Genomic DNA, 18603 nt, shown 5'->3' with positions numbered 1-18603 from the left:
AGGGGCATATACTCCAAAACCAATTTTGAGTTTTGTAGTGCTAATTCTATTATTAAATATCTCCCATTTTTATCAACACTTACTAATTTAGGATTTAGATGGGGCTTTACATATATTGCAATTCCATTTGTTTTCATTTGCTGCTATAAATTCATTTCCTAATTTGTTATTTACCAGATATTTACTATCTTTTTTTGCAATATGAGTTTCTTGAAGACATATTATATCTTGTTTTAATTTGTATAAATAGTGAAAAACTTTTTTCCTTTTAGCTGGGGTATTGGCTCCATGTATATTCCAGGAAAGGCATTTTAATTCACTCTTTGGAAAGGAGTATTGCAAATTCTTTAGAACTTGAAGCTAGTTCCTCTGCACTTTGTTCCTCTGTATTTAAACGTTTCACTTTACTTTCTTTACTTTCTGGCCTTTCCCTTCTATCTGTTTCTGATTCTAAATCTTTCTTATATTTTCTGACACAATGTTCTTTTCTTTTAACTCTAACACAGTTAATCAGTCTAATTCTATATCATTTTCTACTTCTAATTTCTCCACTCTTTCTCTTACCTCTTGAAAGTCTGCTTTTGTTCTTTTGTCCATTGCTCTAACTTATGATCTAACCTTTTTTCAAAGCCATCTATTTTCTCCTCTAATAGTTGCGTTAAATTTTGAGTAATATTTTGAATTGAATTAATCTTCAAATAAGACCATCAGATGAAGGTATAAATCATCAAATAAAAATTTTACAGCAGCAATTAAAAATACTTACAACAGATGAAATTGAAAGAAAATTGAGATATATTAAACAAAGAAATTTTGAATATGCTAATAAAGCTGGAAAATGGCTAGCATACAAATTAAGAAAAGAAAAGGAAAAAAAATATTACTAAAATTCGAGAAAATGGGAAAGGCATTTCATATTTTTTTTACAAATCTATATAAGAAACAAGAAATTTCAGTTAATAAAATTGAGAACTATTTATTAAAACAAAATTTAAAGAAATTAACTAAAGACCAAAAAGCATTAATTAATAATCCCATCACAACCCAGGAAATTATAGAGGCAATTAGAAAATTGAAAACAGGCAAAGTTCCAGGGCCAGATGGATTTTCAGCAGGTTATTATAAATATTTTCAAGATTTTGTTACCACTTAAAGATTTAATGAATGCGATTCCGTTAGGAAATCCAATACCAAAATCTTGGTCAGAGGCAAATATCATACTAATCCCAAAAGAAAAACAAGACCCATCGCTACGCAAAAATTATAGATGTATTTCGTTATTAAACAATGACTATAAAATATTTACTTTAATTTTAACTGAAAGACTAAAAACAATACTTCAAGAAATAATGAATTATGACCAAAATGGTTTTTTACCCCAAAGATACATAAAAAACAATATGACGGTTTTAAATATAACAGAGTATGCTCAATTTCATAATGAAAAACAGATTATGTTGTTATTTTTAGATGCTGAAAAAGCTTTTGACAACCTAAATTGGAATTTTATGCTTAAGACTTTAGAATTGATGGATTTTGGCGAAATATTTATAAAAGCAATAAAATCAATTTATACATTTCAAAAAGCCAGAACTGTGATCAATGAAGAGATAACACAAGAAAATGTCAAATAGAAAAAGGAACAAGGCAAGGCTGTCCGCTATCTCCTTTATTATTTATATTGGTATTGGAGGTTCTAACAGAAGCTATCAGAAAGGATCATCAAACTGAAGGGATAAAGATTAAACAAGAAACATATAAATTAAGAGCCTTTCCGGATGATTTAGTTATCACTTTACAAAACCCGTTAATATCAATTGATTACTTATTAAAGACACTACAAGAATATGGAGAATTAGCTGGTTTTAAAATAAATAATCAAAAAATGAAGATGATAAATTTAAATATGCCACAAAATAATCAGAATGTATTAGAAATTAAATCAGGATTTAATAGTGTTAAAAAAGGTTAGATATCTAGATAGAGATTTCAGCCAATACTAGTGATTTATTCCAAAATAATTATGTTAAAATATGAAAGGAAATTAAAGAAGATTTATTGAGGTGGGGAAAATTAAATTTATCACTTATGGGACGAATCTCTGCAATTAAGATGAATATTCTGCCGAAGATGCTATTTTTATTTCAAACTATTCCAATATTTATAACTGATAAAAAATTTAAATTATGGCAAAAAGATCTTTTAAAATTTATTTGGCAAGGGAAAAGACCAAGAATTAAATTTAAATTACTACAAGAAGATACTTCAGCAAAGGATCGTTACCTTGTCGTGGTGCTGGAGCTTGAGCACCTCAATGATGCCATGAGCTAAACCGTGAAGGGCCACCCAAGACGGGAAGGTCATGACAGAGAGGTCAGACTAAATGCGATCCCTGGGGAAGGTAATGGCAACCCACCTCAGTATTCTTGCCGTGAAAACTAAATGGATCAGTACAACCAGAGATATGTCGGTATACCATCGGAAGATGAGACCCCCAGGTCGGAAGATGGTCAAAATGCTACTGGGGAGGAACAGAGGATGAGCTCAACTAGCCCCAGACGTGATGACGCAGCTAGCTCAAAGCCGGAAGGACGGCTAGTGGCCGACGGTGCTGGTGGTGAACGGCGAATCCGATGTTCTAAGGATCAACACACCATCGGAACCTGGAATGTAAGATCTATGAGCCAGGGCAAATTGGATGTGGTTATTGGTGAGATGTCAAGATTAAAGATAGACATTCTGGGCATCAGTGAACTGAAATGGACTGGAATGGGCCACTTCACATCAAATGACCACCAGATCTACTACTGCGGACAAGAGGACCACAGAAGAAATGGAGTAGCCTTCATAATTAATAGTAAAGTGGCTAAAGCAGTGCTTGGATACAACCCAAAAAACGACAGAATGATCTTAGTTCGAATTCAGGGCAAGCCATCTAACATCACAGTGATCCAAATATACGCCCCAACCACAAATGCTGAAGAAGCTGAAGTAGAGCAGTTCTATGAGGATCTGCAGCACCTACTGGACAACACGCCCAAAAGAGATGTTATTTTCATCACAGGAGACTGGAATGCTAAGGTGGGCAGTCAAATGACACCTCGAATTACAGGTAAGTATGGCCTGGGAGAACAAAACGAAGCAGGACATAGGCTGATAGAATTTTGCCAAGACAATTCACTCTGCATAACAAACACTCTCTTCCAACAACCTAAGAGACGGCTTTATACATGGACTTCACCAGATGGACAACACCGAAATCAGATTGATTACATCCTTTGCAGCCAAAGGTGGCGGACATCTGTACAGTCGGTAAAAACAAGGCCTGGAGCTGACTGTAGTTCAGATCACGAACTTCTTCTTGCACAATTTAGGATCAGACTAAAGAGATTAGGGAAGACCCACAGATCAGCTAGATATGAGCTCACTAATATCCCTAAGGAATATGCAGTGGAGGTGAAGAATAGATTTAAGGGACTGGACTTAGTAGATAGGGTCCCGGAAGAACTCTGGACAGAAGTTGGCAGCATTGTTCAGGAGGCGGCAACAAAATACATCCCAAAGAAAGAGAAAACCAAGAAGGCAAAATGGCTGTCTACTGAGACACTAGAAGTAGCCCAAGAAAGAAGGAAAGCAAAAGGCAACAGTGATAGGGGGAGATATGCCCAATTAAATGCAAAATTCCAGAGGTTAGCCAGAAGAGATAAGGAATTATTTTTAAACAAGCAATGCGCGGAAGTGGAAGAAGACAATAGAATAGGAAGGACAAGAGACCTCTTCCAGAAAATTAGAAACATTGGAGGTAAATTCCAGGCAAAAATGGATATGATCAAAAACAAAGATGGCAAGGACCTAACAGAAGAAGAAGAGATCAAGAAAAGGTGGCAAGAATATACAGAAAACCTGTATAGGAAGGATAACAATATCGGGGATAGCTTTGACGGTGTGGTCGGTGAGCTAGAGCCAGACATCCTGAAGAGTGAGGTTGAGTGGGCCTTAAGAAGCATTGCTAATAACAAGGCAACAGGAGACGACGGCATCCCAGCTGAACTGTTCAAAATCTTGCAAGATGATGCTGTCAAGGTAATGCATGCTATATGCCAGCAAATTTGGAAAACACAAGAATGGCCATCAGACTGGAAAAAATCAACTTATATCCCCATACCAAAAAAGGGAAACACTAAAGAATGTTCAAACTATCGAACAGTGGCACTCATTTCACATGCCAGTAAGGTAATGCTCAAGATCCTGCAAGGTAGACTTCAGCAGTTCATGGAGCGAGAATTGCCAGATGTACAAGCTGGGTTTAGAAAAGGCAGAGGAACTAGAGACCAAATTGCCAATATCCGCTGGATAATGGAAAAAGCCAGGGAGTTTCAGAAAAACATCTATTTCTGTTTTATTGACTATTCTAAAGCCTTTGACTGTGTGGACCATAACAAATTGTGGCAAGTTCTTAGTGGTATGGGGATACCAAGTCATCTTGTATGCCTCCTGAAGAATCTGTATAACGACCAAGTAGCAACAGTAAGAACAGACCACGGAACAACAGACTGGTTTAAGATTGGGAAAGGAGTACGGCAGGGCTGTATACTCTCACCCTACCTATTCAACTTGTATGCAGAACACATCATGCGACAAGCTGGCCTTGAGGAATCCAAGGCTGGAGTTAAAATCTCTGGAAGAAACATTAACAATCTCAGATATGCAGATGATACCACCTTGATGGCTGAAAGTGAAGAGGAACTGAGGAGCCTTATGATGAAGGTGAAAGAAGAAAGTGCAAAAGCTGGTTTGCAGCTAAACCTCAAAAAAACCAAGATTATGGCAACCAGCTTGATTGATAACTGGCAAATAGAGGGAGAAAATGTAGAAGCAGTGAAAGACTTTGTATTCCTAGGTGCAAAGATTACTGCGGATGCTGACTGCAGTCAGGAAATCAGAAGACGCTTAATCCTTGGAAGAAGAGCAATGACCAATCTTGATAAAATAGTTAAGAGCAGAGACATCACACTGACAACAAAGGCCCGCATAGTTAAAGCAATGGTGTTCCCTGTAGTAACATATGGCTGCGAGAGCTGGACCATAAGGAAGGCTGAGCGAAGGAAGATCGATGCTTTTGAACTGTGGTGTTGGAGGAAAATTCTGAGAGTGCCTTGGACTGCAAGAAGATCCAACCAGTCCATCCTCCAGGAAATAAAGCCAGACTGCTCACTTGAGGGAATGATATTAAAGGCAAAACTGAAATACTTTGGCCACATAATGAGAAGACAGGACACCCTGGAGAAGATGCTGATGGTAGGGAGAGTGGAAGGCAAAAGGAAGAGGGGCCGACCAAGGGCAAGATGGATGGATGATATTCTAGAGGTGACGGACTCGTCCCTGGGGGAGCTGGGGGTGTTGACGACCGACAGGAAGCTCTGGCGTGGGCTGGTCCATGAAGTCACGAAGAGTCGGAAGCGACTAAACGAATAAACAACAACAACAAGAAGATAAGGAAAGAGGAGGCTTGGGTCTTCCTGATTTCAGGCTATATTATGAGGCATGTGGTCTATTATGGTTAAAAGAATGGATCACCCTACAAGATCATAAATTACTAAATTTAAAAGGGCATGATTTAAAATTTGGATTTAAGAAAATTTGAAGGGACCAAATTTACAATGAAAACAAGAGAAGAACTGGAAAATAAAAAGGATATTTATGTCAATGGTTTACATATATTCAATTAAAAGAACAATTTAAAATAGATGCCAAAAGTTACAAATTTACAAAAAAACTATCTTGGTGGGATGAACAAATCGATGCTAATAATGACCAGATGATCTCTAAAATATATAAAATGTTATTACAAATGAGAATACTAAATGTACAAATTAAGCAATGTATGAATAAATGGTAGAAAATTTTTGGATATAATATTGAATACGATGTTTGGCAAAGAAGGTGGACTAAGGAATTAAAATTTACATTAAATTATAACTTAAAAGAATTTTTTTATAAAATGATGTACATGTGGTATGCTACCCCTGAAAAATTATCGAAAATGTTTCAAAATACGTCAAATGTTTGTTGGAAATGTAAAAAAGAAATTGGAACTTTATACCATATGTGGTGGACCTGTAAAAAAGTGAAAAAAATTTGGTCATCTATACATAATATAATTTGTAAAATGTTGGCAGTTAATATTGATAAATTACCGGAATTCTACTTATTGGGCTTTATGAACAAAGATTTGGAAAAAAACTATGGAAAACTTCTATTGTATTTGATTACTTCAGCCCGAATTATCTACGCTGCAAAGTGGAAAGAAGGATTAATCCCATCTGTGGAAGAATGGATATTTAAATCCCTAAACTTGGCACAAATGGCAAAACTAACGGACCAATTAAACGATAAAAATATGGAAGATTTTCAAAAGGACTGGACACCCTTTTTTAAATATGTGGAATGGACTCAAAAAGTTAATATGAATATATAGTATGTAAATAGCAAACTACTTTAATTGTTTAATCTCTTATTAGAATTAATGAAGGCAATTTAGAGAATTAAGGGGAAAAAAATAACACGCTAGGATACTAAGCTCTACCGTCTAGAAAGTTGGAACCCTAATCTTTCTATTTATTTATTTATTTTTCATTTTATCCCCCCCTTTTTTATTTTATTTTTTTATATATATATTTTTTCATTTTTTTTCTTTTCTATTTTTTTTCTCTCTCTTCTCTTTTTTTCTTTTTCTTCTCTCTTCTTCTCTTTTTTTGTATTGTAAGATATTATTGTTTGTATGTAATTTTATGTTTATTTAAATAAATTAATAAAGTTATAAAGAAAAAAAATTATTAAAACAATTCAGAAATTATTTAGGTCAGTTCCCTTACTACCGTAGGTGTATAATAAATGGCAAAATCCTTGCTACCCTGCCCTAATAATCCTTATTACCTTACCTTATTAATTATCCTTTGCTCCTTCTGCCAGTTGGTAAGTAGGCAACATTATCAGTACAATAATTTGACTTTCTGGAATAGAAATCAAGCAACTGCACCCCATGCTGACCAAATCTATAACATTATAGAGATATATAATGAAAAACCTCTAAAGGATATTTAACTTTCATTATTACATACATTTAATGAAGGAATATATATGTTTAAATGTTAATCAAATATAGGCATGCAAAGCTGCTTTATAGACCCTCATCCCAAATAATAAATTATATAAAATATGTTATTTACTTAAAAATAAAATAAATTAATTTGGTTTCATCAAGCAAACCATAACAAGGTTACCTTATCATCTGGGGAGAAAAACACTCAAGGTCAATTTTCACATTGTCAACACTCTACCAGCTGGTCATCAAGCTTAAGTCTTGCCTGCAGATTCAACTTTACTGCATGTATACTGTTTACATTTTATAACCTTTAGATTTAATGGGTATGGTTAGATGCATGTAATTAGGGTTTAATGCAGTTTTCTCCAATCTTACAACTTCCAGATGTATGACTGCCTTTGTTTGCCACTGGCTTGACAGTAATTTAATTGGCTACTTGGAGTCATGCTTTCTCACCAATAAGCCCTGAGTTCTGGGTTCTGCTCACTTCTGAAATCCAGTGATTAACAACACCATCGGTGTTAAAGAAGACTTGAAAGGGGGTTTAAAATGTTGGGTGTAAGCTGCCCAGAATCTGGTTTTAAGATGGGCAACTAGACAAATGTTATAAATAAACAAACAAATAAATACATGTGGGTTTTAATAGCTTTTAGTGTTGTATTATGTGTATTACATTGAAAAACAAGCCCAAGATCTGGGACACTTGGCAGTCTATAAGAAACTCCAAGAATTCCCAGCCACTATTGGCCATACTAGTAAAATTCCAAGAGTTGCAATCCCAGCACATTTAGGGGATGGCAAGGACCAAATTAATGTATTAAACATTTTATTTCCCGTTGTAATTTTCTGCATGACTATTATGGACTGCAAATGCCACTAGGTAGCCCTTTCGTTAAGGGACGCGGTGGTGCTGCGGGTTAAACCGCTGAGCTGCCGATCGGAAGGTCGGCGGTTTGAAACCGCGCGGCGGGGTGAGCTCCCGTTGCTAGTCCCAGCTCCTGCTCACCTAGCAGTTCGAAAACATGCAAATGTGAGTAGATCAATAGGTACTGCTTCGGCGGGAAGGTAACGGCGTTCCGTGTCATCATGCTGGCCACATGACCCGGAAGTGTCTATGGACAACGCCGGCTCTAAGGCTTAGAAACGGAGATGAGCACCGCCCCCTAGAGTCGGACACGACTGGACTTTACGTCAAGCCCTTTCGTTGCAAAAAATAATTGTGACCCTGTATAGCATCGTGCACAACATGACAACTATTGTCATTTCAGGGTTCTCATATGAACTTTATTAGCAATAACACCGTATTTTATTGCTGTTTTTCAACTGATGTTCTGTTTAGTCAATATTCCTCTTCAGTCAGGCATATCTTATATACAACTCAATGTTTATGCCTCAGAATCTAAGAAAATTCAAATTCTGCAAACTATTGAGTTTTGCTGCCATCTAGAGATAAGCAGCAGACTAAATCCTTCCAAGGGCTTGTATATTCATTAGGACTGTGCAAAGCATTTGACAAAGCATTGTAGTTCGCATCCCACATTTGTAGATCACCACAATCCCAAGGGGCTTGTCTCTTGGCTAGGGGACTATTTCTTCTCTGAGCCAGGATAACACTACGGTTGTGCTCTTACAGTACACTTATCCACAAAGTAGCCAATATTTGACCTAGATATTGTGATTATGTGTTTAGTACATGGTTCAATCTGTTGTGCCAACACAAGGAATTGGGTTAATTAGAAAAAAAATCATAAATAACCATAGCTCTCTCATGCAAGTGAAATCTATGACTGGGTTCACACTAAGATGAATTGCTGCTTGTTCGCTTCTTGCTTAGCACATTGTACAAATCTGGCAACTGGGTTACGTATACCATGATTTACAGTTTAGTATGATGTGTGAATGCAGGCTATATAATCTAGTATCTTCATTTTTAAAGAAAAATTTAAATAATTGGTATGTTTCAGAAGCACTGTTTCATACCAATTTACACTTTAAAATTAATAACTGCAAATATTTTTCCCCTTTCTTTCTTTTGTTATCATAGATTGCAGATGTTTTCCGTCAAGCAATTCCTATGAACACAACAGTGATACCAGCAAGGACACCTTCTGGACAATAGAAGAAACCAACCTAAGACACTAAAGATGGGACATCAAACATCACCAACTCAGTTCCCAATGCTGCCACTCAAAATGTCAGGAAGATGTAAGACTGCTGATGTGTGAGATAACTGTTATCTAACTCGTAAGTAGTGCAGATGAAGAAAATGATTTTTTGCAACACCAGTGCAGGAATATAACAAAGACAATACATCAGCAAAAAATATTAATGCTGACACTGGGACATTGGGACTTCCTTATAAACCACAATCTACTATTCAGTATAATCTTGCTCCACTTTCCTAATATGAACCAAATCCCACAGTTGGTACGACAGTACAGACTGGGGTAGTTTCCCCTTAATTCAAATAAAACTACTGTGAATTCCCTGCATAGCTCTAACATTATATTCTTAACAAAAGCCAAAACAACAGCAACACTGGACAGAGGGTGATGAGGAGACTTTTAAAGAGGCGGCCACCAAAGTACTCTGCTGTTATTTTGTCCCAACATCCCAGTGCAACATTAGGGCAATTGTATTCTTGACGCACAAACTCAACCAACCTTAAAGAAACAAAGAGCTCTTTAAGGACCAAGGACAAGGAATGGGGGAGAAGAGAAATTATGAAAACCCTCCAGAAGGACAAGTGCATTTTTATACTCAGAAAAAAAGCAGAGGTATCATGATGCTATAGAACTACCAATAGAATGATAAAACGTTACCAGTCCCACTTCATCCCCAACTGAAAACAAGAGGAAGAAATCTACTTACCCCATAAATTTATGAAGATATGGATAATAAATGTGTATTTGATGTGTTTTTCAAAATTGAGATGCTGTGAATTTTACCACCATGCATTTGTATGTCAAACTTTCTGACATACTATGGTAAATGAAAAAGTATTTTTTTAAAATTGGATATGGATTCTTTTAAAATTAGTACATATGTGGACTCTAGAATAGGGCAAGAAATATTTTCATGGTATCTTATAACATAAATTATGTTGGTATTTATACCTCAATATAGGGATGAATAACATCTTCATTAAATAACATCCCTAAAATGCTATTCAAAGAGAAGAAATATTTCTTTCAGATAATAGAGTGAAAAGCATACATGATAAAATTAAAAGGATAACTGCAAGAGATTCCTAAATCATTTGGGTTTGTACAAAATGAAATCCTGTAATGCAATTAATTACTAACATAAGAACTGCTTTCCAAGAATGAGTGTCTCTGGAGGAGGCAAAAGCTTCTTTTAAAGGAAACTGAAGTTGATCTGCTTCTAGATTCAAGTATATGAATAAAAGCTCGCTAACAAAACATACAAGACAAACTGTGTAATATAGATATAGATTCAAGTATATGAATAAAAGCTCACTAAGAAAACATACAAGACAAACTGTGTGGTATAGATATTGGCTTGCTTGAATAAAATGATAGCAAGCCTCAGCTCACTTGCTGCTGCAGTAGTCTGTCGCTTCCAAAAAGCCAGTTTCTCCTCTCAATTGCTGCTAGTACAACAACCTTATAAAACCACAATTGCTGATTGTGATTTCAGACAGAAATCCGAATTGTGCATATTAAATTCCTCATAAACACAGGAGGACCATATCCATGACCCAATATAAAAATTAACCTTGATTAACAGATCATTCAATGCACAGCACCCAGCAGTTGCACTGCATCTTTCAAAAATGTGTTAATTCCTCATGAGATGAGGACCATCCACATTATATATCAGTGGGGAGAGAAGAGTCGTGTTGTCACAGGGAGGAGGCAGAGCTTTCTGTTATCAGTCTGCCGGATACCTCCCTGGGATCTCCATCCTCCATCTCCTCGACCTGATTGCCAGGGTGACCGGATATGGCTATTCATCGAAATGAAAAATTTCTACCAGGTAGACAGACTGCCACCAGCTCTTCTTGAATGGGGAGAACCCCCTCAACAAGTGGATCACTCTATCTGGATGGGTCCAAAGAAGAAATCCTCCTTCCTTGGCATAAGCTTGTTAGTAAATGGCTCCAATTTTCCTCCTTTAACCAGGATTATTAAACTTAAGAACCTTTGTGTAGTGCTAAATTACAAACCTAGCACTGAAGTAATCCAAGGAAAGGGGATGTTTATTTTAGTAAAGGTAACCAAGTAAGGATCTGAGAGAGAGAAGTTTAACCATCGCAAGTTATATGAAGCTAAACTCTACAGACCAAAGGTAGCAAAGAAACAGAAAATTGCAACATATATAAAATGACCCAAAGTTTAGCTAACTAGCACCAAAAAGAAAAAAAAAATCACCCAACTCATCTGTATTTTCCCTATTAATTTTATTTTACTGCTTCCCATTCTGCCATGGTTGAGAAGTTAAGCCTGAATATCTTGGCTCTTTTTTAAAGGTCAAGCTTTGTATGAGGCCTTCAGCCAAGACTTACTGACAACATGAATTTCCTCTTTTCCTGAATCCCACCCACCTCTCCTAGAAGAAGACAATGACTGTTAATTCACAATATTCAAACATTTGCATGGCTAACCTGCAGGCTGCTCAAAGGGCTCTTCTTTGCAGCTGCAGCAGGCATTCCTCCAATTATTGGAATAATTCCTCACATAAAAATATGCCTGCACAAATTGTGTTGCCCCATAGCCAATGTGTATGCAATGTAACCAATAAGAGGTGCTGCCCTTGCAATTTTAATGCAGCACAAGTTAAATAAAGTGATAAGTAGATTCCTCCAATTTTGTTACTCTTCTTACCAAGCACCACCTACCAGCAAGAAAAATCACCAGTCATACTCTTTAACATGTGATGGAGTGAATTTGGTCTTGGCCACTGGAACTGCCCTTCATGGCCATTTTGGCTTGAGCTGCAAGAGACCAGACACATCACTTCCACAGAGCATCTGCCCATGTGATGCCTCACCAGTGCTTAGGAACATGATCTCCAGACATTATTCAGGCTTCTTATATACATGGTTTAGTGCTCTTTGAAAAAAGTGTGAGTCCTGTGCTGCAGAAGCCACATGTTTGGCCTCTTCTGAACTCCAAACCAGAATAGCCATAGACAGCCTTACCGAGGAACCAAAGAGGAAGGGCCTACAGTGACCAAAAGGAGATAAACAGATCATACTGTAAACTTTTATCCACAGTTAAAACTGTGTCCAGAAATAAGAGAAAAGACTACTTTAAAGCTGGAATAGCTAAATATAACTTTAACTGTAGACTGGGTCAGGGGGGATTTGTCAGGCAAATGCAATATTACGAAGACATGTCATTTTAAAAGCTCAATAATTTTGTATCTTTAAAGTGGAACAGCATAAGTCTTACACACAGTTAAAACCTCTCTCACAAACATGTGCAAATTGATACAGGACCATGTAATATCAGATCATCACTTGTGTTACAAGTAGCATCAAGAACTGTCTATGAGATTAAGCTATATGTAATCCAGTAACTGCAGCGAAAAGTATATATTTCTGTCTACAAGGCAGGGTTATGTCAGTATGAACCCTGCAAAAATAAAATAATCTTGAAACAGAAATGCAAAGTTGAGAAGATGGCGCAAAACTAGTGGTATTGTTTGGATAATAATTTCCAATGGTGCTGAAGTGTCAGTTGAGCAAGTTCAGAAACTAACTTTCTCAGTTCAACAGTACTGGCATTTAAAAAAAAAATCTTAGCACAAACTTAGAAAATTTAGACACAGTTCATCACAAGCTCATCCTTCCCCAAACTATTTATTCTGAAAGCCCTTACAAATGAGGGATGCTAGAGGGCACCAAAGGCAAGGCAATCTGAAAAAAGGCATGTTTCATTACACTAGTGTTTAAAAAATTGTGAACCCTTTTGAGTTTTCAATATTTTTGCATAAATTTTATGTATTTATATGAATTTATAAGCCACCCAACTCTAATGGACTAAATATGATCTAAAATGTGATCTGTCCTCCATACAAGTCCTACAACTAGATATATAGCTTTGGCTCATTTTTATCAATAAATAAATGAACAAGTATAATGTTTCTGACTCATTTGTTTAATTGGGTTCTCTTTATCTAGTTTTAGGACTTGTGTGGAGAATGGATCACATTTCAGGTCATATTTATGCAGAAATATGGAAAATTCAAAAGGGATCAAAAAATTTTAAGCACCACTGTAGCGTCCCTTTAAAAAAACTAAACAGGGTGAGACCTAGTTAGTACTTGAATGGAAGACCATCAGGAAATCACAGGAGTGTAATCTAGACTGGGACACTGAAAAACATGACAGAAGGCAACAACTGCAAACCACTTACATATTATTTCCAAGAAAACAACATCACTATATTCATATAGCCATCAGGAGTTGAAGTGGACCAGAGGGTGGAGAGCAGAAGTTCACTGGAAAGCTTCAGTGCATGTTTATAATACACACAGATAAGGCATACACATGTACACACATACATATCCCAAAAGCACCAAGCAAGAACCAATAACTAAAGGCCACAGCTTGGTCTCACCTTTCCTAATTGACCTCAAAACATCATAACAATAAAAGAGTGTGTGTAAGAGGAAGTACACTCATCACATGGAGCTATTTGGAGGAAAGTTGGAATAAAATGTAAGTAATAAAAGAAAATAAATAACTAGTAGGGGCCACATTCTGCTAAACTGGCAGATATTTCAATACATACAACTCCAGCCAATCAGTCTGCAGAATGTATACCAACATTTCTCCATGAACCCTACAATAGAGCCTCCCAAGATTCATGCCCTGTCTGCCCCCTTTCATGTCTTTCTTTCCAACTACTGTTATTCTGCGTCCTCTGCCCACTGACTGCCCGCAGTTTCAGGATCCACTGGCATCTGTTTTCAGTGGAACATCAGAAATGGCATCTGTTTATTGGCATATCAGTTTTATAACCTGTTCTATGAAACAAATTCAAAAGTGGCACACTCAATTCTTCCGAACCTGAAATACAAGAAGAAATTGCCCCACCTTTCCCTCTCTTGACTGAAAAAAGGAAAGCTAGTTTTCATCCAAGAGACTGTGGACCCATCCTTTCTATGTCGTTTCCAAATACCCAGAGTAATGCGAAGAGATTGCAATAAATATGAGGCGACGGGACCGAAGTGAGGGATCGGATACTTGCTTCTAAGAAATTAGTCAGGCAGCATCCCAAAACTTCCACAAGTTCCCCGAAGCCCGGTACCTGGACTAAAGTTGCTCCCTTTACGTGTTTCCCACCAAGGCTCGTCCAACGTGTCCCCCATGCTGTGTATCCACTGCAGGCCACGCCGCCGCTGCCCGAGAAGAGAAGGAACACGGCGCAGCTGCAAGGACGCCACCGGCGCTGCCGGCTGCTGCTTTGAGCGCCCGAATCCCGCCCAGTGGGTCGGGCAGGGTGGGATTACGAAGTAGAGTGTCCTTTCGTTTCGGAAGAAGAGGCAGCAAGCTGCCCTGAGGCAGGAAAAGGAGGGAAATGGCGCTGTAAATCAACAGAGTTGCAAATGGTTCATTGTCCTATTACGAGTACAAGACGGGAGTACATTCTGCTACACGTAATCGGACTTGCTTCCGAAGAAACACGTTGCGGACATTTGCCTTTGGATTGCGCGAGCCCCGAGCTGTGACACAGTAAGGCTGCGTTCGCAAAACGGGATAAACCATCAACTATGGTTGATATCCCAGTGTTTGTCCCCGCAAAACGCTAAGCCAACATAAATAAACCGTTATAGAATCGCCTGGCTCAAAGATAAAACTAAACTACGTTTTAGCAGGTAGTGTGGGCTCATCCGTGCAGTTTTGGATACAGGTGTCTCGAGCAAACGCAGAAAAATAAATTGCTTGCTTAAAGGTCGCATTGTTTACCATAAGTAACTCTGAAACTTAGCTATATTATTTTGCTCTGATTTATGGGTTTATGATTTAGCGTACTGCGAAAGCACAATGTCAAAGTAGCTTTGTGTTTACATTTCAAGCTGGGCGATGTTACGTGCTGGAGTAGAATCGAACCTGATGACACTTTAAAGACAATGGCGCTGGCGCGTGGTGCGATTGTAGCGTAAAGCAGGGTAGTTAAGTTTCGGGGATCTATATCGCCGAGTTCAATGTAACTTTCAGACGATAAGGAATTATACCGGTCAATGCAGTGTCATTTAGGGCGCTAAGCTTCACTGATCACTTCATCAAACGGGCACCTCTAGAGTCAACTAGCAGCAGATGAGGGTTTGCTGATTTATCCCTTAATGATTTAAGTAGAGCAGCAAAGATTTCTGACTTCTAACAAGAAGAGTAAACAAAAAGCTTCTCTCCCCCAAACTGGTTGAGACCTGTATCGGTATAACGAAATCGAATATAGAGGTTCCAATTTTTTTAAAAAATGATCCCAATATAATCGGTGAGACTTCCACAGTGAAATCGTATGCATATTGACTCAGTAATAAGCTTCAGAATGTTCAGTGCGTATTTGTATGCTTAAAACTGCGTTTTCTGACCTCTCACTGAAGGTGAAGTTAGGGATAGCTCTTTTGCCCGCAGAAACGCTCTTCACGGAACCAAGAAGCAAAAGAACGTGTACGAATCCTATGTTATAGCTCTATATGTTGACGTCATCGTAGCTGCTGCACTTTACGGCAGCCATGCATGAGTTGGGGTGTGAACGGCGCAGAACATTGGAAATTTAGATCACGCTTTACGGCACGGCTAGGGGCACGTCAACAGCTATGGCGGAAGGGGAGGTAGCGTCTTCGCCGAGTAGCTGGTGAGTTGAACTATTTCTTAGATAATAGGCTGCTTGAGAGGGGCAGAGAACTCATGGCTTCTCCGCTGCCAAAGCTCCTCACAGAAACGGGCTATCCGTTACCCTGTTTAAAGCCAACCTGCACCATGTAGGAAATCCACTGCTTCGGTGTCTGTGATTAATGCGACTTGAACTTAATCTAGCGAACGTAGCATTAGCAGATTCCACTGTGTCTGAATCTCTGCAAGGCGTGATTCCTGGGGAAATCCTCATGACTATTCAGAGCGATGTATTTGTTCTCGTTTCTGAATGAGGGCAAGGGAAAGAGAAGGAGCTTAAAATAAAGTTCAAACAGAATTCCATTAAGACTGAGGTCGTTTTTGATGTACTGCAAAATATTTCACGTGGATTCCCTTTCTCACCAAAAGTGGAGCCCAGAATTAATAGAGGAGTATGGGAGGTAAAACCTGCGTGTGCCACAATATTTACTGTATTTATAATGTGAACTTTTTTTTAGATTTTTTTTACCCCACCTGTATTATTTTTATAAATAACTCAAGGCAGGAAACATATCTAATACTCCTTCCTCTTCCTATTTTCTCCACAACAGCAACCCTGTGAGATTGAGTTGGGCTGAGAGAGAGTGACTGGCCCTAAGTCACCCAGCCAGCTTTCATGCCTAAGGCAAGACTAGAACTCACAGTCTTCTGGTTTCTATCCTGGTGCCTTAACCATTAGACCAAACTGGCTCTCTTTTTCCAGGAAAGGAAGGAAGTTTATCGATCCTTTCAATATGCTTATAAGATAGGCTAGTTAATGATTTGGAGTAGAGCAGCAAAAATTCTAACTTCTAACAATAGGAGCAATTAAAAAGCTTCCCCTCAAAATCATGTTTTGCTTAGATCTGCATATACGTATTGGACCAGTTCCACCCATTGGTCTTCATGGCTGAGGCGAGTTTTGAACCTGTATTTTCCAGTATTTAACCACTCAACTGATAGTGATTGTCTTCTGGATATGGCATCCCATTGAACATAGTATATCTCTAATTTCAGATATGAGGGGCAAGTATCCTTCAAAATGCCATCATTTCCAGGGTTTGCTTGTGAATTCAAATACATCTGGGTAGCAAATGGCATATTGGATTTTCTGGATTTAGATCTTGCTCAGTAAAGCAGTTCTTTTCATTTGCTAGGTTTTTTTTAATCGATTGAATTGTGTCCAATTCTTGAAGACTGCCTGGACAAGTGCCTGCAGTTTTCTTGGAAAGGTTTCTCAGAAGTGGTTTTCCATTGCTTTCTTCCTAAGGCTGAGAGAAAGTGACTGGCCCAAGGTCACCCAGCCTAAGGTGTGACTAGAATTCACGGTCTCCCACCTGATGCCTTAACCACTGCACCAAACTGGCTTTCCCATTTGCTAGTTATCCAGTGCCATTTGTACAGTATCAATTGTTTGTCAAGAGAGACTGATGTTCCACAGTCTGGCCTCTTTTCCCAGTAAGCTTCAGTACGAACAATAAGTCTCATATCTTAATTTAATTCGGCTTTTTCTTTAAGTTAGTTGTATCTGATCTTTACAACAGGGCTCTAACCAGCTTTTCTTTAAAAAGATGCCCCTCTTTTTATACAGTGAATTTTCTTGAAGTAGGATTTTATGACTACATTTATATACAGTTTGTATATATAAATCAGAGCCTTAAATTTATTCCATTTCCATTCATGGACAGTGAGGATAGCAGTGGTTCTTAGTTTTAGCTTTCCATTGATTGTTGTTGTCTTTGCTATGTCAAACCACATATTAAATTTGTTTTTAAGCATTTCTCCAGAAATATCTAGCAGTCTAAACAATTAGAGAATGACAATCTAAAATACACTGTAAGAAAAGAAGAATGCCCAGTCCGCCATTCTTCAGATGGATGTGAGCAATCTGAACTTTATTTTTATTCACTCAGTCTGGTTTGAGTTTCTCTTGTGGAGTCCTTGGTGCTCTCTGAGCCTTGTTGTTTTCTTGCAGACATTTCATCGCCAGACTAGGCAACATCTTCAGTGCAAAGCAAGAGTTTCTTGTTTCACTGCCTTTTCTGGTTTCCCGTGGATTTTATGCCTGTATGTTCTTTGAGTAAAATGTCCCACTCCTTCACACCTATGTGTTCACTCATAGTTCTGTGTTATTTCATATATCATAGACTCATACAATGTTTCATTTATGCAGATACTGTGTTATGCTGTTATATAGTATTCTTCTGATCCTGTGTGCTTTACCAGTTTGCAAGTTTTTGTTTCAGTGGAATATACAGCTAAACAGGAGTTGTGCACACCCAACTGAAGTCAGTACATGTGACTGAAAGGGTGGAGTATTCTCCAAAGGACAGGAAGAAGTTTTAAGCCCTGCCTTCTAGCCAGAATAACTGGAATTAATCCTTTCCTTTCTGGTCTTATGGCCAGAAAATTACTTTATGGTAATTCATCTATTGGTCTACCCTATAGTCCTGTTATTTCTTGATAATCTCCCAATCAAGTACAAACCCAGGCTGACCATACTTAGCTTCCAAGCCCAGACATGGCTGGCCAAGTGCAAAAATCTTGTTTAGAACTCTTAAATCTAAGAAAATGAGACTTAAAAAAATTAACTTGTTTCTTTTTGTAAAATTAGTATCTTGTAAAATCAAATCAAATCTTTATTACAGTC

The 18603-nt window shown here is 37.9% G+C and overlaps 2 protein-coding genes across 5 annotated transcripts in view; one reads left to right on the top strand and one right to left on the bottom strand.

Annotated features, from left to right (window-relative positions):
* CMSS1 (cms1 ribosomal small subunit homolog) overlaps nt 1-15706 on the bottom strand; it is a 200592-nt gene extending 184886 nt beyond the window's left edge. Inside the window, exon 1 of one of the 2 annotated variants that reach the window (XM_063305622.1) lies at nt 15671-15706. Coding sequence is in view for 1 of the 2 variants with exons in the window: in XM_063305620.1 (XP_063161690.1) it covers nt 14386-14446 (61 nt within the window). In the remaining variant the exon portion in view is untranslated. Of the gene's footprint in view, nt 1-14385; nt 14544-15670 lie in introns of those variants that run through there. The other variant, XM_063305620.1, reaches the window with a different exon arrangement.
* TBC1D23 (TBC1 domain family member 23) overlaps nt 14688-18603 on the top strand; it is a 36175-nt gene continuing 32259 nt past the window's right edge. Inside the window, exon 1 of one of the 3 annotated variants that reach the window (XM_063305619.1) lies at nt 14688-14810. Coding sequence is in view for 2 of the 3 variants with exons in the window: in XM_063305617.1 (XP_063161687.1) it covers nt 15899-15936 (38 nt within the window). In the remaining variant the exon portion in view is untranslated. Of the gene's footprint in view, nt 14811-15716; nt 15937-18603 lie in introns of those variants that run through there. The other 2 variants (XM_063305617.1, XM_063305618.1) reach the window with 2 other exon arrangements.

The sequence above is a fragment of the Candoia aspera genome, chromosome 5 (genome assembly GCF_035149785.1).
Source record: "Candoia aspera isolate rCanAsp1 chromosome 5, rCanAsp1.hap2, whole genome shotgun sequence".
Lineage (NCBI taxonomy): Eukaryota > Metazoa > Chordata > Lepidosauria > Squamata > Boidae > Candoia > Candoia aspera.
Note: the sequence above shows the minus strand (reverse complement) of the source record. Positions and strands in the feature narration are given on the sequence as shown.